The 25763-nt window shown below is 37.5% G+C and overlaps 3 protein-coding genes across 3 annotated transcripts; 1 reads left to right on the forward strand and 2 right to left on the reverse strand.

Annotated features, from left to right (window-relative positions):
* The first annotated feature begins 806 nt into the window (after positions 1-806).
* LOC145317829 (uncharacterized) lies at positions 807-4800 on the forward strand. The gene is made up of 3 exons (XM_080159103.1): positions 807-906; positions 2133-2357; positions 4323-4800. The coding sequence occupies exon 3, from the start codon at positions 4369-4371 to the stop codon at positions 4753-4755; it is 387 nt and encodes a 128-aa protein (XP_080015229.1). The 5' UTR covers positions 807-906; positions 2133-2357; positions 4323-4368; the 3' UTR covers positions 4756-4800.
* Positions 4801-5866: 1066 nt separating this feature from the next.
* LOC145317830 (cilia- and flagella-associated protein 100-like) lies at positions 5867-10514 on the reverse strand. Its single transcript, XM_080159104.1, has 9 exons — positions 10458-10514; positions 10014-10088; positions 9573-9620; positions 9113-9172; positions 8632-8706; positions 7331-7437; positions 6922-6977; positions 6514-6605; positions 5867-6074 (listed from the first exon to the last, which is right to left on the reverse strand). Exons 1-9 carry the CDS (start codon positions 10482-10484, stop codon positions 5937-5939), a joined length of 678 nt encoding a protein of 225 aa, XP_080015230.1. The 5' UTR covers positions 10485-10514; the 3' UTR covers positions 5867-5936.
* A 449-nt stretch (positions 10515-10963) lies between these two features.
* LOC145315560 (uncharacterized) lies at positions 10964-25420 on the reverse strand. The gene is made up of 7 exons (XM_080155542.1): positions 25304-25420; positions 24743-24820; positions 23159-23254; positions 13735-13807; positions 11698-11772; positions 11378-11412; positions 10964-11039 (listed from the first exon to the last, which is right to left on the reverse strand). Exons 1-7 carry the CDS (start codon positions 25417-25419, stop codon positions 10964-10966), a joined length of 549 nt encoding a protein of 182 aa, XP_080011668.1. The 5' UTR covers position 25420.
* Positions 25421-25763: the final 343 nt, after the last annotated feature.

Below are 25763 nucleotides of genomic sequence, written 5' to 3' on the forward strand. Positions count from 1 at the left end.
TATGTTGTTTGTTTAGACTTTGGAGCTGGGTACCTGAAAATTTTACAATTGCCATTTATGTTGTTAACTTTGGAGGAGTTCTCTTTCTAGGTATTTCAAGATTTTCTTTCTTTTAGGAAAATTCCTAATCTAAAAAAACAAGAAACTTTTTTTATTGACATAATAAATTGACATACAATTATTATTACTTTTTAAACTTATATTTTGCTGCTTTTCAATTTAAAATAAGTGTAGAACTTACAATTTTAGTTGGCTTGATCATAATAAATTCCAGATAAAATTCATGCATTTAAAGGGTTGGTTGTTTATAACATGAAGCTCTAAATAGTGCTTTTAAAAAAGGGGATAATTTAAAAAATATTTGTCCGAAAAATCCCGAATGTCACCATATTAGAATTAGGACTATTCTTATAATATGACGTCATTCGGGATGCTAATAGGTCAAAAACTTTTAATTTTATACCCCTTTTTATAGGTACTATAAAGAGCTTCCCATAACATATAGTTTTTTGCTTATATATGACTTTAGACAGTTTGCCACATAAGTAAATAACTGATTGAAATTTCTTCCATTATAGCCTCGAAACATATTAAATTCCGCAGGAATAGAACAGGTTTACAGCCATACTGAAAAATCATTTATAGCATCGAATTACAGACAATTTTCGACAAATATTTAAATAAAAATCATAGAATTATTACCAGTTGTGTTAATAACCATGTTTTTAATCTTATAATTTATAATCTTAATATCCGCAAAGGGCTGTCCAGTGTCCATAATACGATGCGATAATTAACTATTCTTTATCTAGTGTTGATTTTGGTAATCTGTGTGTGTTTTGGATCAGCAGATTGTCCTCTATACAGCCTTAATCCATACCTGTACTGTAAGGCTCTGGCAAAAAGGTAAAGGTTTGTTTTACAATTTTAAAGAAATCCTGCATGAAATACACCGATCTAACATCTGAAAGACTACCACTAATAGACCCCAAATTTTAAGCCTTTTTATTGTAAAAATGTAATCAGTTAGATTCATTCTAAAATTTCTAAAAATAAGCTCATAATTTTGCTTCTAGCCGACGTAATTAATATCGAAATTTATATCATGAGCAATAGAAAACTTTCAAAATTTTCATGTATCTAAAATGTTAATTTGGAATGCGTATAAGTTTTTTGTTATTGAAGCTGAAGGCTTCAAATTTGGGGTATTGGGTCTACTTGTGGCAGTTTTGTTAGATTAGTGTATTTCTTACAGGATTCCTTTAAAATATTAAAAACCTAATTTTATGTTTAAAAAAACTTTAACCTTTTTTTGCCATTTTAGTTTAGCTTATACTTAATATAATAATATTAATGAAATACAATTTAACGGGTTCGTGCACTAAACAACAGTAAATTGTAAGTGTTTTCTTTTGAAAATTTTCTATCATTTAAACTAAACTTTAAAGTCTCAAGGCAAAGTCTTAAATAAGAGATTTAACGTTCATTAAACCAGCCTGCCTGACTTGATGGAAACTTAAAATGTTTATTAATTGGGTTGCATGATGATTAAACAAGTTTTTTATTGCCATATGAAGGAAAATTGAAAGAAAATATACATACTAAAAAACATCGATTTCCATTGTTTGTTTATTGATATTGATTTTTAGCCGCAAACTTTTAGCTTGCTGTACTTAATTACAGCTATATGCTAAATTGTTTGATAGGCAAAGTGTAGCCGCGAAACATTGGTTGGCTGCTTCTGCCAACTATATAATTCTGCAGCCGAGACGGAATCTATCTTCATTTTCAATAACTCATATTCGCAGCTAAAGCACCTAGACATCTGACAGAGGCTAAGACATTGCATAAGCCATTTAAAAAAATCATTCCTAATCATATTTAAAAGAAAAATTATTAAGTTTTTATTAGTTATTTATCGTGTGGTATTATAGACAGCGTTCCGCGGATATGAAAATAAAAAAGATAAGATTAAGATTAAGTTTTGTATTATTTTATGTATCTTATTCTAATATTCTAATTGTCTGTAATACAGTGCCATAAATGCTTTAAAATTATAAGAACCACTTCTAATCAATCGTTTATCAGTTGGTTTCTAATCCATTCTGAAAACCAAAAATATATTTTTCCAGGGTATCCGCTTCATCTTGTTTTGAAAGAAGACGACAATTATCCGACAACCACCATGAAAATTATGATCCCAACCAATGGGACGAGGGTATCTCTACAGGAGGCGGCCAATGGCATGAGCTTAGTGTGCCATGTTGTAGTGCTGGCAGCAGCAGACAACATAAACATAATTGGACTGGCATTACTGAAGTTATAGAGGCTCCTCCTAGCCCAATAGATAATAAAAGGTAAATAAAAATATATTTATAGCTATGACGTTTAGTAATAGCAAATATTTCGTAAAAAAAATGTAAAACAGGACAAACGCAACTGGAATAGAAATTTGTATGACTTTATGGTAATTTGTTATTTAACAATTTTTAGAAGAAGCAACTTATAGTGCCTAATAAAAATGACGTCATACAACACAAATGACCAATGTGAGGCCAGTATACATTTTACTATTGACCAATTCAAATGTATACTGGTCTATCATTGGTCATTTGTACTGTATGACGTCATTTTTTTATAAGCTGCTTCTTTTAAAATACTTATATATTTTTAATTTAATGGAAGTCATAATAATACTGCTTTAATGCAGTTATGTAAAGGGATAGGACATTGTCCGATAAAATCATGTACATGCATCCCCAATGAGAATACACAGGATTAACCCCTCTGTGGATTATAATAAGTGGTTGAATCTTTTGGACATTTGCCTTAATGAACTAACCATTATAAATTCAAAAAAAAGTCCCCAAAGTTGTTAAGCCAACAAATGAGAAAACTTTAATTTAAAACTTTGGGGACTAGTGTAATAAATAACAGCCCAAATTCTCCTTCGTCCTTGGCTTTAATGCATAATATTCTAACAAATATTACATATTTAAAATGCATAATTAATGACTCTACCACTTTAGAATCATTAATTTCAGCATGTTTGTTATTCGATATGACTTATAACAAGCATTAATTAAACTTATGAGAATTCAGTTAATAAAATATAAGGTTACAAATTTCATTTTAATAAGATTTATTTTAAAAAAGGCTTACTATTACTTTAAAAACTTCTAAATCATTCTTTTTACTTGAAATAGAACAATAGATTAATTATTATATTGATTTAAACAATGAAAGCTTATTAGTCCTATAAGTAGGCAATACAAATTTTTATTTGACTAATAAATCTTTTCTTCAATGTATGGAATGAAATGCCTTTATTTGGTTTGGGTTGAGGCCATATTTGTAGAGGCTTGGGTAAACTTTATAAATTGCTTAACATATACATATATACAATACACAAAAAGTTTAATACGTGTGTACACTAATATATTGGTTAATGTTATTCATTCATTTTTGGAAATGCAAAATATGTTCTTTTAAGCTTTAAAGATGTCACAATATTTTGATACGAATTGGTAAAGTGCATTAAGCATAAGTCTATGTATTTTTAAAATTGATTTTATTTGCATGTTTCAATATTTCGGATTTACTGCAGTTCACGGTAAAATATTGCTGGTAACGAATATTGCTAAAAATTTATAAATTTTAAAGGCTGCTAGCTGCCAAACGGCTGAGCGTACAGATCATACCCGCACACCATTTTAAGCGGCATAAGAAGGCCTACAAATAATCTGGAATAGCCAAGATCCAATTATGCACAGGGAAAGCTTCACTGAAGAAAAACCGCGTAAAATAGGTCTTTTTCGCGCATTTCTCTGCACTGCGAGATAATTATGCATTATTGATTAATGGCTATTCCAGATTATTGGTAGGCCTTCTTATGCCGCTTAAAATGGTGTGCGGGTATGATCTGTACGTTCAGCCGTTTGGCAGCTAGCAGCCTTTAAAATTTATAAATTTTTAGCAATATTCGTTACCAGCAATATTTTACCGTGAACTGCAGTAGATCCAATATTTCTAATGAACAAGGCTTATACGATATTTTTTTATTTTCAGACAAGCTTTATTAGAGTTTTAGGCTCAATAACTTTTTGTCCATCGTCATTGTCAAGGAGAGTAGCAGCTTGTTTTTTGTATTAAAAATCACACAGTTGTTCACCCAACCTCCAAACAAAGTTTGGGTTGCCATACCCAAAAAGGTTTTTTATAATGTACATAATATAACCACCCCCCTAAAAAAAATCTTTAAAACTCTTTTTTTTCGCCCAAAGCTTGTCTCTTGTGCTCTAATTAATGATTTATTTTTTTAGGCTCGGAGACAGAAAATATTCCTCTCCTCAAGATATTATCATAGAAATGCCAGTAACGCCTTCAACAAGCCAACTCTCTGATCAACCATTCAACTATCAAGTACACAGTCAAACGCCAGTAGAACATCAAAATTTGAATATTGACAATGAAGTTATAAAATCACAAAGTACAAAAATGGATTCTCCTGAAAGTGGCAAAATCAGTGATACTGTTGATCAAAAGGATAAAATGGCTTTAGAGCAGCAACTAATTATTTCAGATGAGAGCAGAGTTGTGTTACATAGTGGGAATAAACCTTGTGATCAAATAGAAACTTATGGATCTCCTGAAAGTTTAAGAGATGATGAATTTTTTATCCCAGTTGATGTTTCAACTGACCCTGAAATTATTTGTGTACACAGTAGTCAAACAATCAAAATGGAGGATGTGTAATTTTGTAAAAATCAATATGATATAAATAAATAACTAAATACATAATATGAAAATGGTTTATTTGAAAATACATTACATACACACATTTCTTACATGACATATCACAATACCATCGAAGTGTTTGGTAATAAATTTGAGCATAGTTCAATTAAAATATAGTTGTAGGTGAAGAATGATTTGTTTATCAGATCTAATCAGATGTTCTTTCTGATTTTCCGGGAAGTCGGGATCTGAAAATGTATTGATTGTAAGTGATGTTAGCATGGATAAGTATTGTTTTTCCAATATGGCTTCGACACCGAGTAATATCCGCTGGATTAGAACCGGTTCTAAACCATACTAAAAAATCATGTTTTATATAGTATTGCAGACATTTTTTTACAAATAATATAATAAAAATCATAAAAATGACAAAAGTTTTGTAAATCTTTCAATTTTTCATTTTGATATCCGCAGAAAGCTGTCTATAATACGATGCGCTAAATAACTATTACATAACATATAAAATAAAATTAGTTTAAATCGAGTAAAAAGAAAATAAGAAAAATATTTCTTGCTCACTAATGTAACTTTTTTATTTAGGGGAAGGTTAATTGACCTATCTCTGTCTTAATGATTGCTTGAGATTAAAATAACAGTACCTGAAAACCGGACGCTTTCCTTTTGGCCTGTAAGGTGGAGCCAGTGCTCTGTCCAGAGCTGCCTTGTTTCTGCTGGCCTCCATCAGTCTTTGGGCCTCCAGTCTTGCTTCTCTTTCCCTAGATTCATTTAGTACTACATTTTTTTCAGTGGGATGTATCCAGATTTAGGTTCCTGCTTTCCTTAATTAGTTTTAGTGGCTTTTTATGGGCCTCTGATATTAAAATCTTTGCATGACGAAAATTGTATATTTTATTGAAATTATTAATTCTATGTTTTTTCTTTATTTTACTGTTTTGTGCTCATTTTTTATTTCATTCAACTACAGTACTCCCTTTGATAAAATGCTGTTCTTTACAATTTGGATATGGAATTTGTATTACATTCCTTTTGGAATATCTTAATGATTGTGTCTTGAAATCAAAAGATATATTTATCCTCGGTATTGTAATGTTTTACCTGTGTCTTTTCTCCTTCTCGCACTCTATTCTGGCAATATCAACTTTCTCCTTGTTAAGATGTTCCTGCTCTCTAGTCAATGTTTACCTGTGTCTTCTCTCCTTCTCGCACTCTATTCTGGCAATATCAACTTTCTCCTTGTTAAGATGTTCCTGCTCTCGTGTCAATGATTCCAGCTTTAACTCTATGTGATGCAGCATGTCTATTGTCGAAATTTTAGCCTGAAATTTACATATTTAATGTAAAGATTGTCGTTTGTAAAATTTAAAATGATACTTTTGCATATTATTTAGTTTCTGAAACGATTTGGTTACAATGCAATGTAGATTCTCATAGGTCATGGAAAGGTTTATAGCTATTTTGGGGGAGGGTACCACCACCCTCCCAAGAGAAATCACCAATAGAAAAAATTTCAACCATCCAACAAAAATTTCACTTTTCTTTTTAAAACTAAAATTAAAAATAGAAGATGAGAATAAAAAATAGGGGGTTGAATTCAACCTCACACCACCTTAAGTGCTCCTAGAGGCCTCTAGGGGGCATAACCGCTATTTCCATCATAAAGCATAATTTTCTAAGTACCTTATGAGTGCAGATCTTTATCCACAATTGTAATCTAGAAGACACATGGAAAATAGATCTATTTAATAAAATTTTTACCTGGTTTTTGCCAACACATTTTTCATAGATCCCCAGAACTTGTTTTTCCAAATCTTCCAACATCTTTTCTTCTCCACCTTTCTTTGATTCTCCTACGATGTTCAGATAGGTGTAAGAGTATTATAAACAGCTTTCCGTTGATATTAAAATGGAAATGATAAGATAAAAACCAGTTTTGTTAGCCCCAAGTGGCCGAAGGTCTGGGATAAGAAAACGGGCATTAGTATTATGATTTTTAGTTTATTATTCGTGGAATATTGTCTGTTCTAAGATGATATACATGATTTTTCAGTATAGCTGACAACCGGTTATAATCCAGTGGATATTCATCGGTTTCGAAGCCATACTGGAAAAAAAACATCTTAAATTTTGATATAATAGCAAATCACGTATCTATCTATTTTTCACCTGAACTTTCAATTTTTTCATCAATAGCTGCTGTATCTCTTTTCTCTGTTTCAATTCTAAAATATAAAAGAGTTGTCTAAACATTTTTAGATTTATGTGTTGAAGGTATTAATAAAAAATGCGCTTTAAGAACGGTTAGCAAAAATATTTCAAGCCATAAGTAGCGAAGAATAATCAAATAATGGATGGACAAATGGACAAAGTCAGTTATATAGCAGATGTTCAGTGTCATAAAAAATTATATGTAGACCGACAGACCGAGGGGCCAAGTAAATTATGTTCTGGAATGTCCATGAAATGGGAATCTACACTTAAACGTCTGCTAAAATTACGGGATTTTTTTACACATGAACGAACATTTCATAGTATAGGGCAGCTTTACTAATAAAAATATTAAACCAAGTTTAACCTGGCTTCCAATTGTCTAATTTCTCCCTCCAGATTTTCCGCCTGTTGATTAAGTTCATCTCTAATCCTGACAGATTCCTTCCTCTCCAATACTAACTGTCCATCTGCCTATTGAATAAGCACAATCTTTCTATAATATTTAATAGTAGGTTTTTGTCGTTTGTATCTTAAGATACAGAGCCGATTGAGTTCTTCATTTTATAGAACCTTCACACTGGTCCTAGGATGATTTTGGGCTTTCTTCTTTCCTTCTCCCAACGTATGCAGAGCTCGTAGATGCTTTGGGCGCAGCAGCTAGTGTATTTTGTCATGCTTTGAAACTAAATTCTAACACAAGGACATATTTTTTAATAAAGTTATAATTAGGGTAGGGTTAAAAGAGATTTAATAGGAGATGGGGCTTCTACAAAGATAATATTCTTAAAAATGAAATAAAGTTAAAATAGCTTCTAATCCTAACTTGACCTATTTAAAACATTTGTACATGTGATTTTGTAAACTTTGAAAAATATTGAGAACTTTTTTGAAAGCAATTTTACCCCACTTATAGTAATCAGAATTTAATGATTAATGGCTTATTTTCTTCGTTTTTTATAACCATTTATAGAACATCAAAAAAATATTTCAGTTTTTATAAAAAAAAAAAGTACAGTAAAATCAAAAATTCGAAACCTAGGTGTCAACATCTAAAAATGGTTTTAGCGCATTTTCTCATGCTCTAATCTTCTACTCTTTGCAAGAATGGCTGCAAAACGCTTCAAAGTTGAGATACAGAGTTAAAAATTGATACAGATACTTTTGGGGACATGTACTAGAACATATCAAAGTTTGAAAGCCATATCTCAACCAGGGAGGGAGTACTGGCCCCTCCAAAGTGGACTACTGAAAATCCAATTTTTTTCTTGCAAAGGGTAGAAGATTTGAGCTTAAGAAAAATGCGCTAAAACCTTTTTTAGATGTTAACACCTAAGTTTTGAATTTTTGATTTTACTGTACTTTTTAAATAAAAACTTAAATATTTTTTTGATGTTCAATAAATGGTTATAAAAAACGAAGGAAATAAGCCGTTAATTATTAAATTCTGATAACTATAAGTGGGGTAAAATTGCTTTCAAAAAAGTTCTCATAAAAAAAAACACTGTATAATATTAGTAAAAGAAAATTATATATAAAATACAAAAGTTATTGTTCTAAATTTTAATTTTTAGGAGAAAAACAATAAGATTAACTTATTATATGAGATAAGATATTTAGTATATAAAAGAAAACAATATAATGGTGATTCTTTGGAAGATATTGTACCTCCTGAGTTTTTTGGATGAGGGAAAGGTTTTCACTTTCCAGATCACTAAACAGGTTCAATAACTGCTCGGGCCTCTGAAAAAAATTAGGGAAAATCAGATATATTAGCAGAAAAGTTTCATTAAAATATAGATTAATATTTTCCCGTATGGCTTGAAACCGAATAATATTTGCTGGATTCTCAACTGCACTGAAAAATCATTTATAGCATCGTATTACAGACAATTTTCCATGAATAATGTAATAAAAATCATAAAACTAATGTAGGTTTTTTTGCCGGGCTTTCCGTCCTTCTGTTCTCAAACTATGTCACTTTGACTTAAGAATAACATTTTTCAGTAAAAAATAACACTTATTTCATAAAATATTAATCTTTTTAAATAGCTTTATTTTCCCGATGAATTTATCTAAATTTAGTTTTTCTTCATATAAACTACCAAATGCCACTTATTGACAAATAAAATGCCTACAAAATTTTTACCTTGAAATAAAGAAAGTTGTCTCCTGTTAAATATTCATCAGCTTCTAGCTTCAGATAATCCTGCAGAAAAATAATTATTTAAAAAGATTATCATTATCATTTATCAATAGGTAAAAATATCTTTATTTAAAACTGCCTTTAATGATTATTCTTCATGACTTCAATTAGTAATATTAAAGATTTTGGGTATGGTCCCTTTCGTGGCAACGCCTCTTAAGGGGCGTTTCGTCGTATTTTCAAAGTAGCTTTTCCCCTACTTATAGCCCCTTCGGGGGGCTCTAACTCTACGGGGCAATCACCTAACCTAACTTAACCTAATCTAACTTAAAATAACCTATTAAAAGCTACTGTGAAAATTCGACGAAACGCCCCTTAAGAGGCGTTGCCACGAAAGGGACTATAACCAAGATTTTTTTATAGCTTAAGTTTTAATCTATAATACGAGAGGGTATCTTTTAACCTTTAGATCTTCTGGTACTTCTTGTCTGTTCTTCTCGGCAATTTCTTCCTAAAAGACACATTAACCTTTTATTTCATAATGATGAAAAATTGCCTTATTGAAAGTAAATTAATACCTTATAATGCTGTAATTAATTATTGTTGTTTTAAAATAAGTTTAGGAAGAACAAATCTAAGAGAATTTCAATGAAAACAGTAAAAGTGTCGAACTATGACGTCAGAAAAAATTAACAATAAACCAATAAGAAGCCAGTATTCATTTTGGTAAAATATATAGCGGCCTCTCATTGGTTAATTGTTAATTTTTTCTGACGTCATTGTCATTTCAATCGCCTCCTTCAAGAAATTGCTTGTTTTCCACCGTAATTAAACCGGTTCAAAAATAAAAATTGTCCACAGATACGTATATAAGGAGGAGAAATCCAAGTGAATTTACTTTTACCTGTTCCTTCCTCCATTCTTCTGGTGAAATAGCAGATAAAAACTTGCCATACATTGTGTACTTTCGAAAAGAATCCTAAAATTTTAACATGCAGAGATCTAAAGGAATAAGACAATGGCTGATGAATTGTACATCCCCAATGATGATAAACAAATTTACGCCTTCTGTAGATTACAGTTAGTATTTGAAACGTTTGAACACTTGATTTAATGAACCAACCAATCAAATTTCATTACAAGTCCCCAAAGTTGTTAAACCTATAAATAACAAAATGTTATTATAAAACTTTGGGGACTAGTATAATAAAAATCCCAAAATCCCTCTTTTTCTCTGATAAATATGTCAGAACGTATTGAACCCGTCATTAAATCAATTAAATTTAATTATTATATTACGACATTTTAAAATGAGAATAGGAAAAATGAATTATTGAGAAAAATTTACCGTCAAATTATGAATTTCTCCTTTCATCTGATGAATAGCAGCTTGCAAAGATCTAGCAAATTCAAAATGTTTTCAAATAATCATATTTAGTCTTTTTAAGTAGGAAAACTACTTTCTGATTATTTGGCCTTTGAAATAAATTTTTGAAATTTGTTGTTATTTTGATAGGAAGCTCTTTATAGTGGCTATAAAAAAGGGGAGAATAAAAAACTTTAAGCAAGAGCCTAAAATCAGAAACTCTTTATAATGCCTATAAAAAAGGGGGATAAATTTAAAACTTTTGGCCAAAGTATTCCGAAAGATGTCACATTACAGTAATTCATTATACTAATATTGCGTCATATGGGATTTTTTTACCAAAGTTTTTAATTCATACTCCTTTATTATAGGCACTTCAAAGGGCTTCGACAAACAAGCATCTACACTAAAACCTACTTTGTCTATTATATGTCCTAGTGTGTTCTGAAATTATAGTACTAATAAGCATCTGATTTACTTTTGAAAATTTAAAAATTATTTGAAACATTTGAATTCCTTGTATGTTCCATTTTTTCTTCAGTTAGCTTTGTTTCTTCTTCTGCTCTAGATAGTAACAAATTTCAAATCAAAGGTTGCGTGATTTTTTTAATGAAAATACCATAGTTAAATATAATTCTTTAGTTTCAGTATGGCTTCGAAACCGATTAATATCCAGTGGATAAGAACCTGTTCTCAGCTTCACTGAAAAATCATGTACCGTATTGTATTATATCCAGTTTTCTACGAACATAAAAATGTACAATCATAATATTAAAACCAGTTTTGTTAGCACGTGCCTTGGAGATCTTGGGGCTAAAAAAACTGGTTTTAATCTTATTATTTTACTTTTTAATATCCACGGAAAGCTGTTTATTATACGATGCGATAAATAACCATAATACCTCTGTTGAGCTTCCATTGCCTCTCTGTCATTCTCCTGACAAAACAGTAATATATTAGGGTTAGGACAATGTTCGATAAATTAAACTCTCCCCCCACTTTCAATAGACAAAATTACACCTTTTGCAATTCAAAGGCATTAGTTTAAACGTTTAGACAATTACTTTATACAATCCAATCTTAACTAAAATGGAATAGCAAGGGCCGTTAAGCTAAAATTACAGTCATTTACTGTCCTCAGTAATCAGATATAAGTTTGTATAAAATTCTGTTTTCTTAAAAAAGTAAATTTTATTTAATTTTGTTATTTTCTATATCATACCTGTAGAAAGGAATCAAAAGACTGTTCCGCCTCCTTCAAATCTGCTTCAGCTTTCTTTACCTTCTCTTCTTCCACCTAATGAATTAGTTTAGGTTAATACAATTGATATAGAATATACGTGGATATTATGACAGGGACAAAATTATCGTCAATTTAGGTTACTAACATTGACATCACTTATTGGTCAGTTCATTAATCCATTAGGAAGCGAGGGGATGGGGCAAAGGGGCTGGATAGGGGGAGGGTCGTTATTTTAGCCAGCTAGGTGTTTCACTTTATTAGGGTACATGATAATCTGGTGTAAGATCAAAGTAATAATAAATCCATAGCTAGGGTTTGTGCTCTATTTAAAAAAAATAAATATAATCTATAGATAAATACTCTCTCAATCAACCAACAGGAAAAAAAGTGGAGGAACAATCTGACAATATTACTGGTTAGAACGCATACAGACTTTGTTATAAAAGGGCAGTTTTTTTTATTTAATCCACATAATGAGTCATTTACAGCATGACCCTCAAAAAAGTATTTTTAAGCATCTGCAGCCCTTATTTCTCAATGAATTATAAAAAAATGCATATGTCCTTGTTCTCCATAGTATTCCACATAAGTAGATATAAAAATATTTTTTTTACCTCCATTAACACCGGAGATTTTTAGAGCTAAAGTTTTGAAAAAGTGACTGAGAAAAAGAATTTTTTTTGTTTCTCTTATTTTTTGGATGGTTATATTATGTTTTTCTGGCAACTGAATAATGAGACACAAAGAAAAACAAGTAAACTAATTATTTCTTTTTTATTCCACCAAAAAATATAAATTTTTAATGGCAAAAAATACTACTGAATGAATTGATTATTTGCAAATTTTAGGTTATTTATTAACCCTTATTTGAGAAAAGGATTAATTATGACAGTTGCTCCGCCTACTTTTCTGACATCTCAATAATTTAATAGGGGGTTAATTAAGCTTTTTAGACAAAAAAATCATTATGTTTTAATTTTATTTTCTTCATAACTTTTTTGTTATTAAAGTTAGGATTGTGAAACAAAAACAATTTTCCTGCTATATTCATAAAGATTTATTTGGTTTTTTAATCTTAAAAAATTTTGCCTAATAAGTAAGTTTTTCAAAATATCATTAAACTAAAAAGACTCAAAAAATATGTGTAAAAAATGCTTTTTACTCAAAAACTAAATTTTTTATTTCATTTTTGTATAAAGTTTCTGCTAGTAACAAAAATAAAAGGATTTCTACCTTAATTTTGCTAAAAAAGTCGTTTCATGTTAAAAGTTACTTTTTCCTCAGTCACTTTTTCAAAACTTTAGCTCTAAAAATCTCCGGTGTTAATGGAGGTAAAAAAAATATTTTTATATCTACTTATGTGGAATACTATGGAGAACAAGGACATATGCATTTTTTTATAATTCATTGAGAAATAAGGGCTGCAGATGCTTAAAAATACTTTTTTGAGGGTCATGCTGTATTTATAGTCGCAAGTATGACCATTAGGATATATAAGTTGGAAGGAATTTTAATGTTAGATGGAGATTTGAAATCTGCATCAAATTTTAAGGATTTTTTCTAAAAATTCGTTTTTTGTATAATTATTTATCTAATAGCGAAAATACAATTTAAGTTCATAAATTTTGACCAATAGGATAGGTGGATTGGAAACTACCTGCGCTTTAATTGGTTAAATGATGTGTGACATTTAAGCTTCTCCTATCAGAGCGAAGATAATTTTCAATCCCCCAATCACAGATGTCAAAATTAATTAACTTAAATTGTATTTCCGCTTTTAGATAAAGAATTATACAAAAAACGAATTTTATAAAAAAAATCCTTAAAATTTGATGCAGATTTCAAATCTCCCTTTGACATTAAAATTCTTTCCAACTTATATATCTTAATGACCATCTATATCTACTATATCTATTTTAGAAGGTTATTTTTATAATCAAATCAGTTATATGCTAGTCACCTATAAACAGACAAACTAACTAAGCTACGTTGTGTTAACTTGAAATGAGAACAAACCTTGAGCGTAGCATCAAGCCTTGTCTTTTCTGCCACCTTCACATTTAAAGCGTATTGTAGCAAAAACATCTTCCTAGCATAAAAAAAAATTCCGTAAACTTTAAAAAACAAAGTTTTAATGTTTATTGTAAGCAAAGTAAAAATTTAGAGGAAAAAGTAATAAAAAAAATTCTCTCTTTTCTCTCTTAAAAGTAGAAAAAGGCGTTATTATGTGGTAATACGGCAACAGACGGACGGGTAGTTTACAGAATTGCTACGCAGTGGCTTATCATGACAAGCCTTCTGCACTAATCCTATTATATCACCATTTACCTCATGACTGCAGATGACCCCGTTGCGCAGCGGTCAAACTGGACTGGCTAAATATGGGGAGGGGCACGGACACGCAGCTATCACGCGCCCCTCACGCAACTATACAACCGGGAGGCGATGCCTCCCCTTTTACCACAGCTACCCCCACAGACTGTCTACCGCCGTGGGCTACGCCCTTGTGTCCCACACCCCCTTCAAACCTAACCTATTGTTATAATCTATTTGTATATATATAGTAAACATCCATTGTAAATGTATTCAGTAAAATATATAATTTCTGTATGACTAAATCCTGCTAGTTTGTTTTGGTAGAATACTTCAAGGCTAGGGCTCGTTGGATTCGAACTCGCAACCAGTGAGCTGAAACGCTTCGGCTTACCACATCTTGGTGTCAGCGTGTTTCAATCGAGCCCTACAGAAATTAGCCTATTCTACCTCTGATTGGACCCTTTTGCAAGTAAGGGGACAGTCAGCTGCCAACTGAGAAGCCAACTGACCCGTGAGACGGCCTTTTTAGGTCGATTTTCCATCATTTGAACGCATTATGTAGGCCTCTGGCCTACGGCAAGCAGATTTAGCCTGCTAAAAGCGCCAGTTTACGGCGTTTTTTCCGTACCGTGTAGGAGTAGCGCTAGGTGCGCAGCCACGGTAATCGGATAATTTAGCTCAGACGGCTACAAAACTGAGTCTAAATTGGCAAGTGTAGCTGGGACAAGCCCCAGGACACCCAGGCCAAACCTACGAGACGGACAGCTAAGTGCTGGTCTCCCTGAGAAGGCAATGTGTGGCTGCGAAGCTTCAGCACACAAGTAAGGCCTACCACTGCGACGGATAGCAGAATTTGAGCCAAAGGCACGGCAGGACGGGACATTCCCTGCCGCTGCCTCCCAGGATTCGAACCCGAGGCGCTGCAGGAAGGGCCATTCCCTGCCGCCATCTTTCGGGATTCGAACCAGCGGCGCTGCAGGACGGGACATTCCCTGCCGCCGCCATCCATCTGACCCTTGCAGGACGGACATTCCCTGCTGCCGGTGCTTCCAGAATCACACCTAGAGCTCCTAGTGATAACTACACATAAGTGTGTATAAATGTCAACCAAGTGATAAAAAGAAATATAAAATTGTTGACCCAGTGATAATTGATAAGCTCTAGTGATTCGAAGCTACAGTATAAGCCACCACCAGCGGTCTACACACACACACACCATGGTAAGCGATACTACCATAGCTGCGGTTCGGCCACCGCCAAAGTTTCTGCCGACCCCAGCCGAGCGGGAGGCCCCCTGTCTCAAGGGCAGGACCTCCACTTCCCCTGCCACATCAGGGTGAGGTTTCCTACTCCTGACCCTGCCCAGCACGTATAGGTTGATGCCATGGTAGATTCTGGCAACCGTGTACCAGGGTCTGCCGTCATTTCTGAACACCTCATGCACGCAATGGGCGTGCAGCGCATGTTGGTTCCAGACAACACCCAAATCCTGACTGCTAATGAGGAAGGGCAGCCCCTTCAGGTAATTGGAAAATTATATGAATTATATATGGCAGTTTCACACACTCTTATACTCCATCTGTACCACGTGACTGTGGTACGGAATCTCTCACACCCTCTGAACCTAGGAGGGTATTTTCTCAAGGAGTTCGGAACTAGGCTCTGTTTCGACATGCAACCCCCCTGCTTGTGGGTGCGTGGGGAGTTTATCCCACTCCGTGGCGTCCCCATCGACCGGGAGACAGCCGAGAGAGAGTTGAGTTACGAGGGGCCTCTGCCAGGCCCACTGCCAGAGCAGCCGCGTGTAGTTGAGAAAGGCACGCACTGGGTGGATGCTGCGCTGAACGCCCACAGGGGGACCAACCTGCTAGCCATGGGGTTGCCCCCAGTGCCCAAGGTGCCTCTGGAGAACCTGCCAACTACGTTTCCCGAGATTTCCAGCCCTCCAGAGCCTATCTTCTCCGCCGACACCTTCATCAACGGCCAGCTGTGTCCACCTGGCCCCCTCTACCTGGGGCCCCCAGCAATCCAACCGGCCAAGTCCGAGTCCAGGCCCGTCAAGTCGCGGTCTGATGCACCCGGAGCCACGCTCAACCCCCAGGAATCAGCCTCTCCCGGCGCCGTGCCCGTCAAGTCGTGGCCGGACGCCCCCGGAGCCACGCATGGCTCCGATGCCTCAGCCTCTCCCAGCGCCAAGCCCGTCAAGTTGCGGCCGAACGCCCACGGAGCCAAGGCTGGTCCCAGCACCCCGGCCTCTCCCAGAGCCGAGCCCGTCAAATCGTGGCCGGACGCCCTTGGAGCCACGCCTGGCTCCGACACCTCAGCCCCTCCCGGCGCCGAGCCCGTCAAATCGCGGCCGGTGGCTCCCGGAGCTGAAGCTGACCCCGTGCCAGCCACGTACAGGCTAAGCGCTGTCACTCCAACTGATGGCCAGCCACCCCAACTCCGTACGGCCAAGAGGGTGGTCTTGCCTGGCCGCGGTGTCATGGCTGTCCCTGTTGAACTAGTGGGGCACCGTACCAAGGATGCCATCCAACTATCTGCCCCAGAACAGAGGTTTGGGGAGTATCTTGTCATCCCAGAAGGCCTGTATGCCCACAGGCCTGGCTCCGCCAGCGTGTTCCGAGTGCTGGTGGTAAATGAGGGGGAGATGCCTCTCCTGCTGAACGCCGGCCTCCCCGTGGCTGGGGAGCTGGTCAAGCCCGACATTCTGGAGGTTTCTGACAAGCCTCCCCCTCGTATTCATTCGTTCCAAGAGCCTATTGAGCCCCCAGATATGCAGGAGCTGTGGGCAGCCCTTGAGATGGAGGAGAACAATTTTCTGCGCAAGGACCCCCTGCTCAAGAAGGAGGTCTGGACCATGTTGTCAGAGTACAGAGACGTCTTCTCAAACTCTACCCCCGGCTGCACTGATGTAGTAGAGTTACAGCTGCGCCTCAAGCCAGGGACCCAGCCGATCCGCCAGAGATTTAGGGATCTGAACCCGCGGCAGGAGGCTGAGCTGGAGAAGCAACTGGACACCTGGCTGCAAGAGGGAGTCATAGAGCCTTCAGACTCCGCCTGGAGCAGCCCCCTGGTGCCCATCAAGAAGAAGGACGGGAGCACCCGCTGGGCCGTCGACTACAGGGCCCTCAACAAGTGCCTTGAGCTGGACAGCTACCCCTTGCCCAGGATCCAGCAGCTGGTAGAACGAGCGAGGGGACACCACGTCTACAGTGCCTTAGACGCGGTGGCTGCGTACTACACCATCCGAGTGTCTGAGGACAGCCGGCCCTGCACCGCCTTCACCACCCCCAGAGGCTTGTACCAATGGAAAAGGATGCCCTTTGGCCTAGCTACAGCACCATCTGTCTACTCCAGATTTATTGCAGGAGTCCTGAACCCATTAGGCACGGCCAACCTCCAGTCATATCTTGATGACGTCCTGACCTTTCACCAGGATACCTGGGCCCAACTGGCTAGGCTCTGGGAAGTCTTGGAAGCCCACCGCAGGGGAGGAATCCGCCTCAAGCCAGCCAAGACCAAGCTGTTTCGAGCCAAAGTGGACTATCTGGGCCACACCCTCAGCCGTGAGGGGATAGCCATGCAAGAGGATTATATTGACCGCATCCTTGACTGGCCGGCCCCCATCACCCCCAAGGACTTGCTGGCGCTCCTGGGGTTCTTTGGCTACTACCGCCTGTTCATCCCAGAGTATGCCGACCTCACCTACGAGATGAATCGGCAGAAAACGGCCAAGACACTGACCTGGACGGCGGAGATGGAAGCCCAGCTGATACAGCTCAAGGACAAGTTTCGCCAAGCCCCCATCCGAGCGCCACCCAGGTTTGACTTACCGGCCGTGTTCCAGCTCACCACAGACTTCAGCAGCCGCGCCATCTCTGCCATACTCAGCCAATGCCAGGACGGCAAGGAGAGGCTTATTGCTGCCATGGGGCGCAAGACAACCGACCCCGAAACTCGCTACCCGTCTTGGAAGGGAGAGATGGCCGCCATCATGTATGGAATTCGGAAATTTCACGGCATCTTGTCCTACCGTAGTTTCCAGATCAACACTGATTCCTCAGCCTTGCTACAGATGAAGTCACTGAACACATCCACAGGGATGGTGGCCCGCTGGCAGGAGGAGCTAGCGGCCCTAGATTTCACTGTCTGCCATCGTCCTGGCACCCAGAACACCAATGCTGACGCCCTCAGCCGCCGGGAGGACGATAATATGCCGACAGCCACCGCCGAAGAATTAGCAGAGCAGGCTGAGTACATTCACACCCTTTGCCAGCTAGGGGAGCCCGCAGCTGGCAGGCCCTATGCAGCACGGCTGGACCCGGCCAGAGTTTTAGAGGCACAGACACAGGATCCCCTCTTGCTCCGTGTCCGCCAGTGGGTGGCCGACGGCAAAGCCCCAACTAAGGCTGAGCTGCGAGGCAAGGAACGGGACGAGCAGCAGTATGCCAGCCGCTTCGCAGCCCTGGGACTCGACGAGCATGGCTGCCTCACCACCACTGACCAGACCCTGACAGGAGAGAGGACAAGATACCTGCTGCCTTCGGCCCTCCAGCAGGACGCGTTTTTTCTGGCCCATGGGACCCCCATGGCCGGGCACTTTGGGATGGACGCTACTATTGCCCGCGTCGCCATGCATTTCTGGTGGCCCAACCTGTCCCGTGACGTCCGCCTGATGGTTCAGACTTGCCCTGAGTGTGTACAGAAGGTCACCAAGGAAAGGTTGAAGTTAGGGATACACGTGCCCTCCCGCCAGGGGTATCCACAGCAAGTCCTGTTTATTGACCTGGTGGGGCCCCTGCCAGAGACACCAGCCGGGAACCGCTACATCCTCACCTGTCAGGATGGGTTCAGCCGGTTTGTCAGCCTCTACGCCATCCCCAACAAGCGCACTCTCACGGTGGCTGAAGCCCTACTGCACCGCCACCTGGCCACGTTCGGATGTCCCCTGAAGATCCACTCCGACAATGGGATGGAGTTTACTGGCCAGGTATTCAAGGAACTGGCCTCCAAGCTCGAGATTGGCCTGACACATCCACCGCCCTACAACCCGCAGTCCAACCGGGTGGAGAGGTTCCATCAGACGCTCAACACAGGCATGCGGCTGTTCCTGGACAGAGACGACAACAACTGGGAGCCACACTTGCCTGCCATTGCCTTCGCCTACAATACCAAAGCCTGCAGATCCACGGGCGTGACCCCGTTCCTGGCCTACTTTGGGAGAGAGGCCAAGCTTCCGGTGGACATGGTGCTCCGGCTGCCAGACACTGAGTATGCCTCAGTCCCAGCCAACGTCCAAGCTCTCCTGCAACGCTACCATGCCATGTACGACGCAATCCAGCAGCGAGAAGAGGGAACCATCCGAAGGAGCGCGGCCGCCTACGAAGGCACGGCCAAGTACGAAGTTGGAGACCTGGTCTGGTATCTGGCCCCCCGCCTGGTGCCAGGGAAGTCAGCCAAGATTACCAAGAGATGGACTGGCCCTTGGAAGATAGTGAGACAAGCCACAGACGTCCATTATGTCATCAAACCTGCCTCTCCAACAGCCAAGATCTCGGAAATCACCGCGCATGTAGGCCGACTGCGCAAATACACCGGAGATGTAACTGCCCATCAGATTCCAACAGACATCCAAGGCGACCTGGACGGCGACGAGGACGCCACTGAGCTGCCCGCCGGAGCTGCGGCGCTGCCAGCTAGTGACCCAGGACAGTTCCCAGTGTACCAGACGGCAGCCGCCGCCCCACAGCCTAGCGGCCAGGATCGCGACCCTGTAGAAGAGAACCTGCAGCACCAACCCAACGAACCACCGCCGCCGCTGCCAGCCCCAGAGCCACCTAGGGATGCCATCTGGAACCCTGATACTGACATGGAGCCCCTGCCGGCCAGCAGCGAGCCTGCAGGAGGAGAAGCGGCCACTGAGATAAAAGTGGCGGCCCCGGAGGGTGAAGCTGAAGTGATGTGTCCCCTGCTGATGACAGCTGTCCCCATCCGAGTGGGAGCTAAGAGGCCAAGCAACCTGGACCAGGCAGGCGCCCCCATGGAATTTTACGCGCCTTCCTCCATCGTTATTCCCCCCTTGGGAGCCTCCAGAGTGAGCCTAGGCCTCCGTGTCCAGTTACCAGCCGAGACAGAACTAGTCCTGCAAACAAGGCAAAACTTCCAACGACGGGGCCTGGCTGTCGCCAACCCACGGCTGGAAGCCAACCGGGAGTTGACAATGCTGATATCCAACCACAGCCAGACCGAGCAGCGAGTGTCCCGTGGAGCCTGTATAGCCAGAGCTGTCCTACACCGAGCTGTGCCCCAGGAAGATGTTGTCGTGCGCAGACAGAGGCTGCCGTATCCCCAGGTTCAAGGCCTGGTGGCTCGGGAGCCCCGCAGCCCTTGAAGGGAAGGTTGTGGTAATACGGCAACAGACGGACGGGTAGTTTACAGAATTGCTACGCAGTGGCTTATCATGACAAGCCTTCTGCACTAATCCTATTATATCACCATTTACCTCATGACCGCAGATGACCCCGTTGCGCAGCGGTCAAACTGGACTGGCTAAATATGGGGAGGGGCACGGACACGCAGCTATCACGCGCCCCTCACGCAACTATACAACCGGGAGGCGATGCCTCCCCTTTTACCACAGCTACCCCCACAGACTGTCTACCGCCGTGGGCTACGCCCTTGTGTCCCACACCCCCTTCAAACCTAACCTATTGTTATAATCTATTTGTATATATATAGTAAACATCCATTGTAAATGTATTCAGTAAAATATATAATTTCTGTATGACTAAATCCTGCTACTTTGTTTTGGTAGAATACTTCAAGGCTAGGGCTCGTTGGATTCGAACTCGCAACCGGTGAGCTGAAACGCTTCGGCTTACCACAATTAAACGCATGAATCAGCCATTGTATAGGTATCCAGTAGCGTTGTAAATTACAGGGGAGAATTATGCATTGTAAACTGCATAAAAATGCCCAAAATTACATTTATAGAAAGCTAATAAAAAAATATGAGCTTTCTCTTAAAGCAACCATAGAACCCCACACCTTATTTTAAAAATAAATTTCAAATAGGGAGAGTATTTTTTTCTAATGTCCAACGTTGTATCCAATTTAACGTAAAACACGAATAACTACCCCCCCTTTCTATTTATTTATTCAATTTCTTTCAAATAAGGGGGTTCTCGGTAGCTGAAAATTTGAGGGAAACCACAACCAAAACATTTCCATGACAATTAACATCAAGATAGAATCAATTTTAAAATTTCAAGTTACCTTCAGATTTCCACTAAAATCCTTAATATTAACAATTAATTAATTTGTAGGTCTAGTAACTAATTAGTCTAATATCTAGATTATTAAAATTAACAATTTTTAATATCACACTTTTTATTTATTTTTATAAAACTATTTTAAGTTCTGATAATTTTGACACAAAAATTTCAATATTACAAATTTTACAAAAAAAAATATTAGTATGTAGACAACAGATTTGTCTGTCTGTTTCTAATTTGATAATATCCTATAATTATCAAATATCTATAATCTATAATACAAATTAGAACGATGTCTGTTTGTCTGTCTGTTTGTTTGTTTGTAGCGAAGGATCTCGCTAACCGCTGAACTGATCGGGTTCTCCTTTTCAGGGTAGCTTCTCATAGGTCCTGTGGTGGTTTTAAGCTATTTTCTTGGGGGGTGGGACATCTCCAACACCCCCAAAAACAAAAAATTCCCCCCCCCATTTTTTTTATTTTTATTTGTAGGGGATTTCGATCCTTGGTCCTTTATTTTTGTTGTTGTAGGGGATTTCCTAGGTCCTTGAAGGATATCGCTAACCGCTGAACCGATCGGGTTCTCCTTTACAGGGTAGCTTCTCATAGGTCCTGGGAAGGTTTATAACTATTTTCTTGGGGGGTGGGAAACCCCCAACCCCCCCAAAAAATGAAAAATACCCCCCCCAAAAAAAAAATTCTTTTTAAAACTAAAATTAAAATAGTGGGGTCGACTACCCACCCTCCCAATCACCCACCCCCCCCCCCCCAAAAAAAAAGCCCCTAGAGGATATCGCTACCCGTTGGACCGATATGGTTCTCCTTAACAATGCAATGTAGCTTCTCATAGGTTCAGTGAATGTTTATAACGATTTTGTTCAGGGTACCACCACCCTGCCAAGGCGAATCGCCATTGGAAAAAAACAACCGCAATCCCACCCGGCTTAGCCGCTAGTCATCTGTAATTTAATATGAATATATGTATACTTTCTTCTTTTATCCTAAAACAATAACTACATTTTAAATTCTTATAAAGCTCTATTATTACTTTTTTTAACTGATTTTATTAATGTCATATTCTAAATATTAAAAGTTAAAATTGTAATATGTGACATGTTTAAGAACACCAATTTAAAACTAATGAAAAAGGAAAAATGACTTTAAAGATAATTTGAAATTAATATTGAATTTTAGTTTTCCATTTTAAAATAAAAACTTTCTATAGTTTCTTAGAATCAAACTTTGATAATAAATATTAAGTTTTTTAAAACATAAAAGATTTAAAAAATGAAGTATAGTTTAATTCACACATAAAAACATATAAAGCGTTTATTATGCAAAAAAAAAAAAGAAATCTCATGTAATATAAAATTTAAATAAAACATGAAATTTCTTAAAACATCAATCTACTGAAAGCACAAATCTAATTAAAAATGAAATTGCACACATTCTGGTCTTCAGTCAAACCTCTTCACCTTTTATCCGCTTTTGTAGGACTTTATGCAATTAAATAACAAAAATTACTAAAATTACTTATATACATCTCAAACCATCTAGATTTAAAAATAAACCTAAAAGTAAGTTGTTAATTAAAATTGTCCATTTATCCCTCAATATAGTTTAAAGGGTCAGTATATTTGTTTGTCAAGTATAGCTAACAAAATCATCCTTTATGGACAGAATTTTTTTTTTACAGAAACAACAAATTTTTCTAAATATATATATATATATGACAACTTGTAAAAAAAAAAAACCTATTCTAAATCAAACTTTGAATGTCTTTGGAAAAATTACCGATATTATTAGCTTTACTTAACAAAAACATTACTTCAACTATAAAAAAAAGTCACCTGGTACTTTTAACAATAGTGGACATACTAAGTGCTCTTCCAAGACCACTTTGAACCTCCTCTTCTTGTGCCTCCTCTGGCTTATCATCGCCATATCTTTAATATTAGTCTATTAAACAATTTTCTATTAACATGTTTTCTAAAGTTACTTAATGTTAAATTAGCACATGAAACATGTTTACTTTTTGGGTAAGGGTTATTAAATGGATTCAAACATTTCTATTTATATTTCATCTAACATTTAAAATGATTATTATATATTGACTTCTATCAAATTAAAATATAAGGTTTGTGATTCAATCATCTAATAATCAGTGGGTATTTGACTCCTTTACCAATTTCAATATAAAAAAGATTTGATTCTATGTGCACACTGATCATGATATAGTTACATTATATCACCACTCCCCATTGAAATTTTCTTGGGTGATCTGAGCAGTACCGGTAGTTTTGTTGTTTACAAATCATAATTAGTTGTTATTCTATCTGTGGACCAAGACTTCGGGGAGAAGTAAAGCATAAATATCTTACTTACACGTAAATTACTAAAAAAGGTTGAATTTAACATTTAAAACCAATCTTGATATAAATCTTAGAACAAAATTCTTAAATTGTCTCATCATACTCGGCCTCACAGTTTGTTTTTTCTTATGCAAAATGTATAGAAGCAATTAGCATTTCTTTTCTTTAGAGGTATCTCTTATATTTAAAATTTTGTCTTATTATGTGCAAGATTTTTTCACTTTAAAATTACTTACAAAAAAATCAAGTTTTAAAAATATTTTGGTTATTATGTTCAATATATTTATTTTTATGTCTATTTCCTAATTTTCTGTTGAGTGCTTGTTAAAAAATAAGCATTTAAAAAATGTAAACCTCTCCCAAATAATGTACAAGTGTAAAAATTCTCTTCCAAAAAGTAACCAAAAAATTTACAACATAAAAAATATTGTCAGGCCATTAGTTTAAAATCTAAATATTTATCCATTTATAAATATAATCTATTTGTTTATAATAATTTAATGGTTGAACGGACAATTTAGGTTTTTCACCTTTTCTTAGACTTGTTTTTGACTTTCCTAGAAAATTTGTATCAATAACCATTACTATAGTAAATTCATTTAGAAAAAAAAACTAAAATAAGAAATAATACATTTTCTCGTATTCATTTGAATCTGGTGGATAGGAACCAGTTCTCATGAATACGAAAAAACTATGTCTAGCATCGTATTATATCCAGTTTTCTACGAATATAGAAATGTACAATCATAAGATTAAAACTAGTTTTTTTAGCATTCTATATCCGCGGAAAGCTGTTTATAATACGATACGAGAAATAACTATTTCCGTATGGCTTTAATACAAATCAATTTCTGCTGGAAATGGTTATCAGCCATACTGAAAAATCATTTATAGCATCTTATGACAGACATATTTTACAAATATTAAAATAAAAATCATAAAATTAATACCAGTTTTGAAAAGCAGAGCATAAAGGGATCAGCTGATGCAGAAAGAAAATATTTCAGACAGATAGACAAATTAGACATCCCATTACTTTTCATGTTTATAAAGATTACTTACAGAAAGTCTTGAATTTGTTCAGAAATTTTCTTCTTATTTTTACTTGCCACTGTCTCTTTAGTATGCAAGTCCATAATTCTTAATAGAAACAAGGATCACAACACCTATAAGCAACGTAGCGCAACAAAATTACGGATGAACTGGACAAATGGAGATAATGGGTTATAAAGCAGATGTTTAGAGATCATTAAAAAGAGAGAAGGGAAACTATAAAAGTGAAGAATAAGAATGATAATAGAAAATCACGGAAATGTTTTGCAGCATAACTGACAATAGACCGACGAACCATGTAAATTATATACTATCATTGGTACAGGCAATCATTTCAGCACTCTGTCTTAAACATCAGCTGAAAAATTGAAATTAACATTTTAAAATTGGACACAGGCGGACTTTTATGATCATAGAAAAGCTTTGCAAAAATTGTAAGGTATTAAAGAAAGAAATTTAGCTATTCTAAAAGAAAAAATTCTCGATCTAAATTCATCGGCCCATTGCAGTAAAACCTTTGTTAAACCTACGTGGATAATTAAGCTTTTGTCTTTAAAATTGTCGTCTTACCTCCGTCTTGGTTTGCTGGCGTCAGGTTCGAGTCTCTTTTTATAATATTTTGGCTTCTTGTAATCCATCTCCAACATTCGCCGCTCCTCGTCTGTATACGCGTATGGAGACCTCATTTTGTCTACACAGATTTTATTGGTTTTAAGACAACTAAAACGGCTACGTTTTATCCAGGTCCTATGTATTAGAAGTGAAGGGAATAGGCGGATAATAGCCTAAAACCATCCCTGGACATATATGAAGTTTTTTCTAAAATGGTTAATTGGTTGGCGAGCTCTTCGCAATCAAACAATACATATTCTATAATACAAAGTAGCTTGATGTCTGTCCGTTCGTCCGTCTGAAGCTTAAGATCTCGGTAACCACTAAACCGATCGGATTCTACTCTTCAGGGAATATTCCTACTAGTCCTGTGGTGGTTTTAGGCTATTTTCTTGGGGGGTGGGACACCCCCAACCCC

This window comes from Acartia tonsa, chromosome 4 (assembly GCF_053477335.1).
Source record: "Acartia tonsa isolate MP-2025a chromosome 4, ASM5347733v1, whole genome shotgun sequence".
Taxonomy (NCBI): Eukaryota; Metazoa; Arthropoda; class Copepoda; order Calanoida; family Acartiidae; genus Acartia; species Acartia tonsa.